The sequence below is a fragment of the Nelumbo lutea genome, chromosome 1 (assembly GCF_056320005.1).
Source record: "Nelumbo lutea isolate HS-2025 chromosome 1, American lotus-T2T, whole genome shotgun sequence".
Classification (NCBI taxonomy): domain Eukaryota; kingdom Viridiplantae; phylum Streptophyta; class Magnoliopsida; order Proteales; family Nelumbonaceae; genus Nelumbo; species Nelumbo lutea.
The window spans coordinates 36,701,036-36,715,110 of NC_142684.1; the positions used below are offsets into that span (position 1 = coordinate 36,701,036).

The following is a 14,075-nucleotide window of genomic DNA, read 5'->3' on the forward strand; positions in this document are numbered from 1 at the left end:
GTTTTAAAAGCACAAGGCGAGGCACGTGCCTTTTTGAAGCAAGGTGCATAAAAAAATGCTAAAAATAAAAAATAAAAAAATGCCAAAAAATTAAAAAAAATGCAAAAAAAAAATCATAATATTAATAAAAAATATAAACTTTAAATTTTAAAATAAATGTTTTAAAAAACCTTTTATCTGAAATTAAAATACATAAACATAACATGTAAAGCATATACAAATGTGAATTTAAAAATAAAATCAAACATATAAAACATTTTCAAGCATGTAAAGTCCACAATCTCTTTTTTTCCTCAATTGCGTTACTTAAAGTGGCTAATGTGATGTAAAACATATTACATTCCTGATTCTACGAGCTGCCTTTGTGCCATGCCCCTCGAGGCAAACCCAAACCAGTTCATGTTAGGGTCCTAAATTCTCACACAAACAATATTGATTTTATAATTTTAATCGCTTTTTAAAAAGATTTTGAAAGGGCTGCGCCTAGGACCTGGGTGAGGCACCTACCCTAAAATACGCCTACGCACACCTTTTAAATCACTGATTGAAACTTAATTCTCTATGTCTATGGTTTGCAATGTTGGCAAGGTTTGGTGAAATTTTCCAATACACAATATTCCAAGCATCTTTTTTTCTTAATATGTCCAATATTTTGCTAATATGCTGGTTTTGGGTTTCATTGGTAGTATATTTAAGGTTTAAAATTTTACAATATTATTAAAAACTTTCTGATTTTTTCATTACAATTATCATGTTTTTTGATCAGTAGCGAGAAGTTTTATTAATGAGACTTGAAGATTACAAAAGGGTGGGTGTAAAATTCGCTCTAACAGTACAATAATTTATAAGTTTGCCCAAAGTAAATGTTGTCTTAAAGCCCCTTGCTTTGCTATAGTGTCTGCCATTCCATTTGCTGTTCTTCTCATCCATTTGAAAGGAACATTAACTCCTTTATTAACTTCAAAAAAAATTACTCCCTTATTGTGATCTCAATCTCGCTGAATTTGTATCAGAAAACCCAAGGGATTTAGGTACTGCATTTTGTCCAAGAAATGACTACCTGAGAATTCCCTTCCACTTCTAAGTTATGGAACCCAAGTTGTTTGGTAAGTTTTAATCCCTCCAATAACCTCCCCATTTCTGCTGTCAGTGCATCCCCATTCTGCAAAGGACCTGAATACAAGGCCACCACTCTTCCTTCTGAATTCCCGAAGACTCCCCCCTACTCCAGCCAATCCCACATTTCAAATGAAGCTTCCATCAAAGCTGAGCTTTATTGAAGTTAGAAGCCGGGGGTTTCCATATCATTAAAGTTGCCATGTTTAAATCTATTTTGAAAAGAACCAATGAGAAATCGATGATGGATACTTGGCTTAGTATTTTGAAATGATTTTTTGATCAATACTATTTTGATATGATTCACTTATCAGGTCATTATAATTCAAAAGGAAAGAAAAATGCAGTCGACTACAAAAGGGGATTCTCACTCTAATAAAAATGGCAAATACATGACATGTCTAATACAGAGAAGATGGCTTAAAGACTAATAGGGACTAGGGAGACAAAGAGTAGGATATTTGTACAGTTGCTTGCTTTAGTTTTTTGAGTATTGAGTCTTCGGTTTTTTTAACTAATTCCATGTTCAAAAAAAATTTCCCGAATTTTTAGTAATCTTTCCCTGAAAATTTCCCAGTCAGTGATCAGCCCATTGGCTTTGACTTTGAGTGTTTTAACATAACTTCAGAACCCAAAAGTAAGTCATCTTGGACCCTTCCTTTTGAGGCACTTCTACATATTTGATTGAGCTAAAAGTTTACAGCAATTAGGTGCCAGAAGTGACTTTACTTTCATCAAATTTCAGCCAAACTGACATAGGTTTGACTGGATAAAAGGTCACTTCCATTATGGTTGATTGTGCATCCTGCACATTTGCTGTCTGATTTGTTTTCTTCATTTTCTTTCTTTGCTTCCCTGTTTGCATCATTTACACATCAGACGTTATGTCAACTTTGCTTCCTTTAGCGGACACTACCTTGCATTCTTTTAGATTAATACACATATATCTGTTTTGATTAGGTCAAAGGCAAAGTCTCCACCTCAAGATGTTTTACTCAAGCTTGAAAAGGAGTTAACCTTTAAAGAACAGGCTGAAGAAAGCTCTCTTTTTGTTTATAAGCTGGGATTGTCTAAGCTACAGTGCTGCCTCTTGATGAATGGTCTTGTCCATGAGCCCACTGAGGTATCACATGCTTTCTCTTACAATATCATTGATTTTTTTTTTCTTTTCCCCATTCAGATAATCTGCACTTTTTTTCTTTCTTTTATGGTTTGTGTTAAATTGCTGCTAGATTCTAGAATATATTGATGATTTACCTGTTTGTACTGTCATATTGCTTCATAATGTATATTTCAGTTCCCTATTTTTCATAGATGTGTGAAAGAGCCCTAAGAAATGACGTGCTGAAAGACACTCTTCATCGCAGCAGTTTCAGTTTATCTTCCCATGTTGTTTCAGATATTGTAGTGTGCACTTGCACATTATTTACAGGGCATGCCTTGCTTTTTTTAAGTGTTAAAAGTAGCAAGTTGTCTGTTTTATATTTTTAACCTTTTACAGGAAATGTGTGAAGAATAATGGAGGCAAGTAACAGTTTTTGTTGGGATGGCAACTTGTTAATCAGGCTAGGTTCAACTGCTCAGGCTGGAATTAGGACAGGGTAATGGCGTATTGGGCCCAAGGTTGCCCAGTATGGTCAATAACAACAGCCTAGCTCTCAGAGGATTCCATGCTGGGCCAGCATGCCTTAAATCTCACTGTTTGAGTGGTTAATATTTGTTATTATGTAAGTCTATACTATAATGTATAATCTTCTATTTTTTGTTTTGTTTTTTAATATTTAGTTTTTTTTGTAATCTTTTAATGTTAGATACTCATCCAGGTTGGACCTACTGATACCAGGCTTGTATATTTGATGGGCTTTTATTCATCTTCTTATCTTGCTTCAGCAACACCTTGAGCAATAAAAAAAGTAAAAGAAAAAAAACTTTTATTTCCTTACCCATCACTTTTTTGTTTGTATATTGAGGTTTGTCTTGGAAGTCTCTCTGAAACGTTGCATGGTCGTGGTCTGCGAGCCCCATAACTTGTTATATGTTCCATGTAGCATCAATGCCGTGCTCAGTTTAGTCCTATTTGCTGGTAGTGGTGATCATTTTCAGCCCTGCTGGGCGCAGCCTGGAAATTTCAGGGCTTGGACCTGGGTCCAATACTTCAGTGCAGAATGTATGTTATTTTGTATTATAAAATAGAAATTATAATGTGACATGTGCTCTGTGTTTTAAAAGCGCAAGGCGCATGGCATAGTTGTCAAGGCGACGCCTAGGCGACAAGGCGCCCTTGGAGGCTCGCCTCACCCATTCGCCTAGCAGTTTTGTATACTGTCTTATAAAATACTTTTATATTGTTACTTTTTTGAGATTATAATTATAAAATAGACATTATTAAACAAAAATATTCATTTTTTGTGTTTATAAGCTAATTTCTTTTTATTATTTTCTTATTTGTTAGGGTTTAATCAACACAAACATTGCTAACTGCTGTATTGAACCCTCTAAGACTTCAGAATTTGAGCCCAATAAGTAAGGGAAAAACTTAAAGTTTTGTCTAATCAACACATTTCTTCCTCCACATCTTCTTGTTCTTCTTCAACATTTTCTTTTCTTCTTTTCCTATAACAAAAATAGGGGTTCAGTTCCCATATCTTTTGAATTTTCTTTTCTTTCTTCTTTTTCTTCTCATAAATATGTTGATTTCCTAGACATAAACATTAAGTTTATAATTTTTTTTATGAAAATTATTGACATTTTTTTTAAGGAAAGATGGTTATGGAACCTAGGGAACTACTTAGGATATGTATTTTTCACTTAAAAAAATCCATCGCCTAGCCTCGCCTTGGCGCCTTGAAAACTCTGGCGCAGGGGTCAATTTGCGCCAGAGGCGCAAGGCGCAAAAATATAAAAAAACTCAAAAAATTCAAAAAAAAAAAGCTTAAAAAATGCAAAAAATAAAAAAATTTAAAACATAATATTAATAAAAATGTAAACTTAAATTTTAAAATAAGTGTTTTAAAAAATCTATTATGTAAAATAAAAATACATAAACATAATATGTAAAGCATATTCAAATGAGAATTTAAAAATGGAATAAAACATTTTTAAACATATAAAACCAACAATCTCTTTTTTTTTTCAATTACATTACTTCAAGTAGTTAATGTGACCTATTACATTCCTAATTCTAAAAGCCGCCTTTGTGCCACGCCCCTCGAGGCAAGCCCAAACAAGTCCATGTTAGGGTTATTATAATTCGGCCTGCCTTTGAGTTCTGTTAGTCTGATAACAGCCAAGAAGAGAGAAGAAGAAAGAAGAAAGAAAGACAGAGAGAAAGGAGGAGAAAAGGAGAGAAGAAAAGTCTGGTTCGAATTAGGGAAAAATTACATCTCCCATTCGGCCAGACATGTTTTATATTACTAATATAATGGAAAAGACACATGTGCCCTTATTTAAGTGAGGGACACTAGTTCTAATATAATATTATAGATCAACAACCTCAACATAAGTATAAAGACAAAAATACCCCTACACTAACACTCCCCCTCAAGTTGGTGAGTATATATCTTTTAATCCCAGCTTGTTACATATGTAGTCCACTCTTCCCCGACTCAACCCTTTTGTAAATAAGTCTGCCCACTGGTTCCCTGTGTTAACATATGTAGTGTCTATCACTCCATTCAGCACCTTCTCTCTCACAAAGTGACAGTCAACCTCTATGTGTTTGGTTCTTTCATGAAACACCGGATTAGAAGAAATATGAACTGCAGTTTGATTGTCACAATAGGGCTTCATCGGAGTGTTAATATTGTATCCTTTCTCCTGTAGAAGGTTCATTAGCCACACTATTTCACAAGCAGTATGTGCCATAGCTCTATATTCAGCCTCTGCATTGTTTCTCGCCACAATTGTCTGCTTCTTACTTTTCCATGTCACCAGATTACCCCCAAGAAAAGTGCAATATCCTGTGGTAGACATCCTATCAGACATAGAACCGGCCCAGTCAGCATCAATATATCATTCTATTTCAAGTTTTCCACCACTTTTGTATATCAAGCCACGACTAGGAGCCCCTTTTAAATACCTCACAATTCTTAGAACCGTATCCCAACGAGGAACCAGAGGTTTCTGCATGAACTGATTTACCACACTAACCGCAAATGAAATATCTGGCCGAGTAATGGTTAGGTAGTTCAGTTTACCTACAAGTCGTCGGTATCTTCCAGGGTCTTCAAACACTTCACCCATATCACTGCTCAGCTTAGTATTTGTTTCCATAGGTGTTTCAGCTGGTTTCGCACTTAACAAACCCGTTTCCTCCAGCAAATCAAGCACATATTTCCTCTGACACAAATTAATACCATGCTTAGACCTCGCTACTTCTATCCCCAAGAAATATTTCAATTTACCAAGGTCCTTTGTTTGAAAATGTTTCTGTAGAAAAGTCTTCAACCTGTCAATGCCCATTTTATCAATCCCGATAATAACAATATCATCTACATACACCACCAATAGGATTTTTCTTGCCTGAGAGTCATGACTGAAGACGGAATGATCAACTTGGCACTGTTTCATACCAATTTTCTTTACCACCTCAGTAAACCTACCAAACCATGCTCGAGGAGACTGTTTAAGCCCATATATAGCCTTTTTAGTCTGCATACCTTACCGTCCTCCCCCTAAGCAACAAACCCCGATGGTTGCTCCATGTATACCTCCTCGAGCAAATCACCATGCAAAAAAGCATTCTTGATATCAAGCTGATAGAGGGCCCAATCATTCATAGCTGCAAAAGAGATCACAACACAAATCGAACCTATGTTAGCAACTGGGGAGAAAGTCTCTGTGTAGTCAATACCATAGGTTTGGGAGTACCCTTTTGCAACCAATCGAGCTTTCAAGCGCTCAATGCTACCATCAGGAAAATATTTAAAAGTATAAACCCACTTACAACCGATAGCCTGCTTCCCAGGAGGAGGAGTGGTGAGGTCCCAAGTATGATTATGAAGTAGAGCTGAGAGTTCTTCTTCCATTGCATGACACCACCTTGGATTGGCAAGGGCTTCTTGGACATCCTTAGGGACAACAACTGAGGATAACAAAGAGATAAACTGGTGATGGGAAGCGGAAAGGTGAGTGAAACATAATTAGAAATAGGATGAAGGGGACAAGTGCGTTTACCTTTCCGCAAGGCAATGAGAAGGTCAAGATCAGATATTGGGTCTAGGGCTGGTGTGGAGATAACTGCCGGATCTGTCGACGCTGATGGAGCCGGAGGAGTAGCAGCCATTACATGTGGCCGATGTGTATACGCTTGATGGATAGGTGGGCGTTCAACATGTGGTGGCACTAGAGGCAAGGACTTGGTCACGGTTGGAACAAGGGAACAGAATCGACAACTAGAAGTGGAAGAGGAGGTGATGAGGAGGAAGAAGCATCACCGGACCCCAAGAAAAACGGAGTAGACTCAAAGAAGGTAACATCACCACACACAAAGGAACGTCGAGAACTAGGATGGTATCACTTACACCTTTTCTGGGTCCGAGAATAGCCAAGGAAGTAGCACTTGATGGATCGTGCATCTAATTTGTCCTTCCCCGGGCCCAGATTATGGACGAAGCAGACACACCCCAAAACCCAAGGAGAAAGAGGAAACAAAGACAAGGTGGGAAACAAGGTAGTGAATGTGGAATGACCATCAGGGATAGACGTGGGCATCCGATTAATCAAGAAGCAAGAAGTAAGCACCGCATCACTCCAAAAGGGTTTGGAAACATTCATGTGATGCATGAGGGATCGTGCTGTTTCCAAAAGATGACGATTCTTTCTCTCAGCCACCCCATTTTGTTGTAGGGTGTAGGTACATGAGGTCTGATGTATAATGCCATGTTGGTTCAAGTATTTTTGAAATGATGAAGATAAATATTCATGACCATTATCAGAACGGAAAATTTTAATGTGAATAACAAATTGATTGCGAATCTCAACATAAAATCTTTGGAAGATGGTAAGCAATTCGCTTCTTTCTTTCATTAAATAGAGCCACATCATCCTGGAAAAATCATAAAAAAAAATGACAAAATATTTATAGTCATTGTATGACATCACTTTATTAGGACCCTAAACATCTGAATGAACCAAAGAAAAAGGAATTAACACACGTTTATCAACTCTAGAGCTAAAGGGAACACCCCAACTGACACGACTCACAATCTAAAACAGAAAGTTGACTCAACGAAGGAACCAAAGATGATTGGAGAGCTGTTGATGTTCTTCCACCACCGTCAAGATAATACAATCCACTAGTTTCATGCCCTCCACCAATCTTCATCCCCGTCTTGAGATCTTGAAAAACACACATAGAAGGGTAAAAAGTAATAAAGCAATTAAGTGACTTGGTCAGCTTAATAACAAACCTAAGGTTAAACGGAAATTTAGGGACATACAAAACTGAGGATAAAGATAAGGGGGTCAAGTGAACATTGCCAACACCACAAACTGAGGATAAAGATCTGGTTCAGTTTTTGGTTCAAGATTGATATTTGAAAATGCAGATTTTTTAAAATAGGGAATGTGATTCCCAGATGGGAGAGAGAAATTTTTGAAATTTCGCCCTACCTTCTTGTAGGGTTTGGCGATCCATATGATGGATCTCTCATCCCTTCAGGGGGAAAGTCTAGTCGGGAGGTTCGTTGGAATAGACCTGGAAGTGGTGAAGGTGGAGATTTGGGCAATTATCAAGTGGGGAAGGGACCAAGTTATGGGTGTAAGAAAATTAAATGAGGATTTATTTTTATTTATGTTTCACTGCAAGGAAATTGATCTATATATTGAAAAAACAACCCCCTTATTTTCTTACACATCAAAGTTCATTCTGACATTCTTGTGATTTTAGTGTCTAGTATTGGCCAGTGCAATCCCTCCTCCCTGAACCCAACATCATCCTGCCTTTTATAAACTGCTTTGAAGTGATCCCCAAATCCATGGGCTTTATCATATTGGTCAACCAAAACTTCATCATTCACTTCTAATATCTCCACAAAGTTCTTTCTTCTTTTCCCATTAGCTATTGCATGGAAAAACTTAGTGTTTCCATCCCCATCCTTAATCTACTTATGTCTTGATTTTGTCTTCCAACAAGTCTTCTCCCTAAATAAAATCTCTTGCAACTCTTTTAAAGGTTGTCTCAAAATACCATCGTTCTCTTTGAACAGACCTTGGCCTTCTGTATCATTCAATTGCTCAATTTGGAACACCACTTCTAATTTCCTCTCCTCCATTCTTCCAAAGTGAACTTTATTCAATTTTCTTATTTTGCACTCCACTCCACTTCCTCATTCCACCATTCATCCACCTTGTACACAAAGTCTAGGTGTGTGAGCCACATATTTTTAAACCTAAATGGTTTAGGGCCACTAATTGGGCAATGATCCAAAGTGATTCTTGGAAAGGCCCTTGCCATCAACCCTACCCAATTGTTCACACTCATACTAGTCAAGACCATATGATTAGGATTATTTGTTGGATTTTTAAATCTAACCACATTAATATCTCCACAAAGAGACCACAGTCCATCGCACAAGCCTTCAGCATTAGAAATTTCTTCTCACATTTCACCTCTCTCTCTAAATCTTTTAGGACCATAAACATTTGACAAAACCCAAATGAAACCATCTCCCAAATTCCTAAATTGTTAGAGAAACCAAAAACCGATCTATTTACTGTAGAGACTCCACCACCTCATTCTTTCACATTGTTACTAGACCCAGAAGCCCCCCACAAGGACAAAACCTATTCCTCCAGAGCTCCAATCACTTCTCACCCATTTCCACTTTTGTTTCTTGTAACAACACTATATCTGGGTTTTCCTTTCTATGAAAACCTTTTATGGCCTGCCTTTACTTAGCACTCCCCTGTACTCTAACATTCCATCTCATTATCTTCATATCAACTCTTTGCGTATTAAACCCCAAATTATCCATCCCTTTATTTTGGTCCCTCTTCCTCCTCTCCCCCCCTTGCACTAACTCTAAGCCTCCTACTATATCAGGTTTCAATCTCTCTATCTCTGTCAACTTTTTCTTCCTTTTTTCTTCCTTTCCGCCCCTCTTGGAATAGACTATAACATCTTTTACTTCTTTCAATCATGATTTAAAAGGTGCGCCTGAGGCACCCCTAGGCGCTCAAGTGAGGCACATTTTAGTGTATGTGCCTCGCCTAGGCCCTAGGCACAGAACTTTCAAAAGGCACGTGTAAGGTGTGCCTAGGCATGTGGCTGGTGCACTTTGCGCTTCAGCCCTGGCATGAACCTTTTTTTTTTGCACGTTTTGTTCTTTTTTGAATCTAGCAGCTGGGCCAGAATCCCCTATTTGCTTGTTCATTCATTCATTCATCTTAATAAAATATCTTCTTAAAAGTTAATTAAAGTTATAAAATCTTTTTTTTTTGTTTGGGGATTAATAATTTAAGACTCCAACATGGACTTGTTTGGGCTTGCCTCGAGGGGGTTAGTACAAAGGTGGCTTTTAGAATCAAGAATGCAAGATGTTTTACATCACATTAGCTATTTGAAGCAATGCAACCGAGGAAATAAAGAAATTGTGAGTTTTACATGCTTGAAAGTATTTTGTATGTTTGATTTTATTTTTAAAATTTCATTTGAATACAATTTACGAGTTATATTTATGTATTTTAATTTTAGATAATAGGTTTTATAATATTTATATTTTTAAATTTAAGTCTATATTTTTATTAATATTATGTTTAATATGTATTTTTAAAATTTTTAAGTATTTTGTTTTTTGTGTTTTTGTGCCTTTGGCACAAATTGCCCCTTGCTCTTTTTTTGTGCCTTGCGCTATTAAAACACTGCTTTCAATTTCATCCCATCTCTTCTGCAACCTCTAATAGTGATTTCCTCTTATTCTCCACATTCTCCCCATTTAATTCCCCTTCGACCTGAATTCCATCTTGTGTTTCTGCTCCCCCTACAATTGCTTCAGCACCTCATTCCTTACAAGCTCCTCAAAGGATTTGCATACCATATTTCGTATTATCTCATCCTGTTCCATGTGAGCAACCTCCTCGTCTCATGCTTCACCTCCACCCTCACTTCCCCTAAAAATCCCTCCTTGTCCAGATAATGGTTGGGACTGGAAATTTTCTGTTACAGGCACAGAAAATTTTCAGTAACCTTAAAATTATTGACAATGTATCTGGAGATAAAGGTTCAGCAAGAGATACATGGGCCAGAGTAGCTGAACTGGCACTCGACTTAGAAGTACCAATGTCCAAAAGAATGGAGTTCTGTTGAAGCGGCTGAGGCTGAAGCAGTTGACCCTCATGTGTACATAAACCCCTCATTGGTATAACTCCATTTGCGGAGGAGGGCAGCTGGCGCCACTAAAGGGACACCCTGCAATTGTTGATTTCACAGAGAAAAATTAGGGCCGTTTGGGTAGTGGTTGTTACTGCCACTGATGGAGTTTCTTCTTTCGAAAACAACAATTAACTGGCAAAGCTTTCCTCCTCTTGGAAACCTGGATATCTGTTCGGGCAAACACTACTGATATTTGTAGTCTCTGATTCCTCTGAAATCTGAATCAGTCTCTTCATTCAGCGAATAGTTTCTTTCCAACTCTTCAAACTAGCCTTCCCATGAAGTCTTCTTGTTCTTGGGGTTCCTTTTTTCAGGCGAGCCCTTCCTATTAGCTGTTGTATGCATCTGTCGAAGTGAACTCTTGCACACAATGGTCACTGTAACGAGCATCATGGGAGGGACAATGATGGACCAACGTTAGCATCCACCATTGTTCCCTTAGAGACTCCCAAACGATCTTTTAAAACATCACATGCCCCATCCCTTTTGTTGCTTTATAGGCTCAGCCCATTTGAAATCTCTTTGCTCCCCTTTAAGACTTCCACATGACCTTTTAAGTTGTCACATACCCTACCCTTTTTTGTAACTTAATGGGCCCGACCTGCTTGAAACCACCATGCTCCCCTGGATGGCCTCACCCCCCAACCCACTTTCCAATGGCTGGGCCTCTGTCTCTTTGGGCCTATTTGAACGTCCCACTAAAGGAACAATATCAATTGGTCCATTACCACTCTTTGGAGGATTCAAAAGAGCCCCCTCTCTACTTGGGATAGGGATCTGCAACCAACAGAATGCTCCCAACACTGTCCAAACAAGCCACTGCAGCCGTACATCGGGAACATCTCCACATGAGTGACAAAGGAGATGTTTCCAATGTACTGCTGCAGAGGGTGGTTGGGACGTTGGCACCCTGTGTTGGTAATGATCCCAACTCCTCTACTTGTACCCATGTGGCCCACTAGCAAATAAGTCTCACCAATATGATCACTTTGGCCCTGATTTTGTCCAAACCCACGTATTAGACTGTACATAGTTTTTCAGTAACACCTGCCGATTACTTGTCTGTCCAAGACTGCAATCTATCAGAGCCTGGACATAAGACCTGTTTCAATGGCTTTCACCAACCAAATAGAGTTACCTCAACCTTTTGAGGAATGTCTTCTGGACTTACATTGCTTAGTTTAACAGCAGCTGAATGCAGATCTTTTTCTTTCTTTTTTTTTTGATTAATAACCGGAAGTTTCATTAATAATGAGCAAGATACAATAGAACATCCAGGAGAGAGATAAACTCTCTTAACTCTCTCCAAGATGACAATAGTGGATAACAATTACAGAACAGGCCAGACAAGTTGATCCCTTCCCACCCCTTGCTTTGCCAAGACATCGGAAAAGTCATTTGCACACCTTTTAACCCACTGCAACTTGATCTCTATATCCTGAGTTAAAAACTTAAACGTCCTCTTTTTATTGGCAAATTTCCACTAGCCAGTCTCATCTTCTGCAGCCAGCTAACTACCAGCTTTGAATCCTCTTCTATGATCAGCTTTCTTACATTTAACTCCTTTGCTTTTTGGATCCCTTCCATCAAAGCCATGATTTTTGCCCTCAAGGAGTCTCCCACACCTATTGGTCCTGAGTAAAGGGCAATAACATCTCCCTCATTCTGAAAAACACCTCCAATACCTGAAGGGCCCGGATTCCCCTCACTACTACCATTGAAATTCAGTTTATAAAACCCAGTAGGAGGTGGGACCCAAATCGGCCTAATAACAGCTCTTGGAAGAGAAGAACCAGCCACCTCCTTTCACTTTCTAAGCAAGTCATTTGTGGGAATGTCATCAAAGCTTCACAAGGATTTAACCCGATGGATAACTCTGATAGTGATGGCTTCAATGATAGCTTCTCTGCTCCTTTCCTTTTCAGAGAAAATTCTTTGATTCCTTTCTTCCTGTTAGCGTAGGGGTATTTCTGTCTTTATACCTTGATTGATGTTGCTGATCTGTAATGTTGTGTTGAAACATGTGCTCTTAACTTAAGTAAGAGCCCATAGGTCTTTTCAGTTATGTTTTAATAATAATATAAATACTTACTGGCCGACTGGGAGAAGCCAAGTTGACTCTTTCAGTTTGAACCAGAATTCTCTCTTCTCTCTTTCTCTCTTTCTCTCTTTCTTTATCACTCCTTCTTCTTTTACATAACTGAACTCAGTCAGGCCAAACTCTAAGGCAGACCGGAATTTTAACATGGTTTCAGAGCTAGGTTAAATCTGCCTAGATTTCTGCTTGCCTAGGGTTCATTCTCTGCGCACCCTATCTAGGGTTTTCCCCCTTTTTTTTTCTGTGTTCGATTGGAGATAAGGGAAAGGGCTGAAAATGAGTGATCGCCCTCTTCCCTTGGGGGTCTCTATGCCTCCAGTCAGGTCGTATGTGGTCGGTTGCTGTGATTTCTGAGATCGCCCTCTCCTTGTAGAGGAAGAATAGAGGGCCGAACTGTGTGTGGCTGTTGTGTGAAGCGGCTGTTGTGTGTGGACTGCTCTCTTGCTCGCATGGGTGTTACTTCAGCGATAAGGTAAGAGATTTTAGTGCATGATATCTGTTATGGATTAAATAGGTGTGTTTCAGACCATTTACTAGGGTTTCGGCCAGTAAGGCTAGGGTTTATGCTGGTTTCTTTGTGCATTTTGAAGGAAGAGATATGATCATATAGTGGTGAGATTTCAGGTAGTTGTAGGAGTAGGGTTTGTGGTGTGAGCACATTTTTCAGCAACAACAAGTGCTGAAATCAGTGTGACAGGTGTGATTTAGGGTTTGTGGTGTAAAGAGCACACATTCCAGCAACAATTAGTGCTGCAACCAGTGTGACAGGTGTGACCTAGTGGTGTGTAGTGTGCAGATCTCAGTGATAATAGAATTCAGCAAATGTGCAGAATTGGTGATAACATAATGGGAGACAATAATGATTATAAACCTAGTGTGATGGTGCCTACAGACTACTTGAATGTTTAGATGACCTCCATTAAGTTAAATGAAGAGAATTATGTGCCTTGGGCTAAATCCGTTGAAGTCTTTCTAAAGGCAAAGAAGAAGGTAAAGCATATCAGAGAGGAGAAACCCTCCTCTGACTCTCACGAGTATGAAGATTGGGAGCAAGAGGATGCTCAGATCATCACATGGTTGTGGAACAGTATGGAACCTAGGATTAGTGTGAACTTCATGTTCCTTGATACTGCCAAAGATGTGTGGGACCATGCGAAGAAATTGTATTTGGGGCAGGACAATACAACTAGAGTTTATCAGCTTTATCAAGAGTACTTTAATCTGCAACAGGGCAATCAGAGTCTTGAGGAGTACTATGCCAACATGAGGAACATACGTAATGAGTTGAATGTCTATCATCTTCTCACTTATGATGTCAAGATTTAGCAACAATAGAGAGAGCAGCTTGATGTGACTAGATTTTTGGTGGGATTAAAGTCTGAAAATGAACCAGTACGGGCTCAAATATTAGGGGGATAAGCTCTTCCGTCCCTAGAAGAGGTATTTGCTCGACTTTAGAGGATTTCTATCGGATCTACTGAGAACTCT

At 38.7% G+C, this 14,075-nt stretch overlaps 1 protein-coding gene across 2 annotated transcripts in view; it reads left to right on the forward strand.

Moving 5' to 3' along the window:
- The window catches only part of EBS1 (EMS-MUTAGENIZED BRI1 SUPPRESSOR 1), a 106,662-nt gene that overhangs the window by 37,664 nt on the left and 54,923 nt on the right, over positions 1-14,075 (forward strand). For both annotated transcript variants that reach the window (XM_088964733.1, XM_088964734.1), the window contains exon 15: positions 2,077-2,239. In XM_088964733.1, the coding sequence (XP_088820859.1) occupies positions 2,077-2,239 (163 nt within the window). The remainder of the gene's footprint in view (positions 1-2,076; positions 2,240-14,075) is intronic.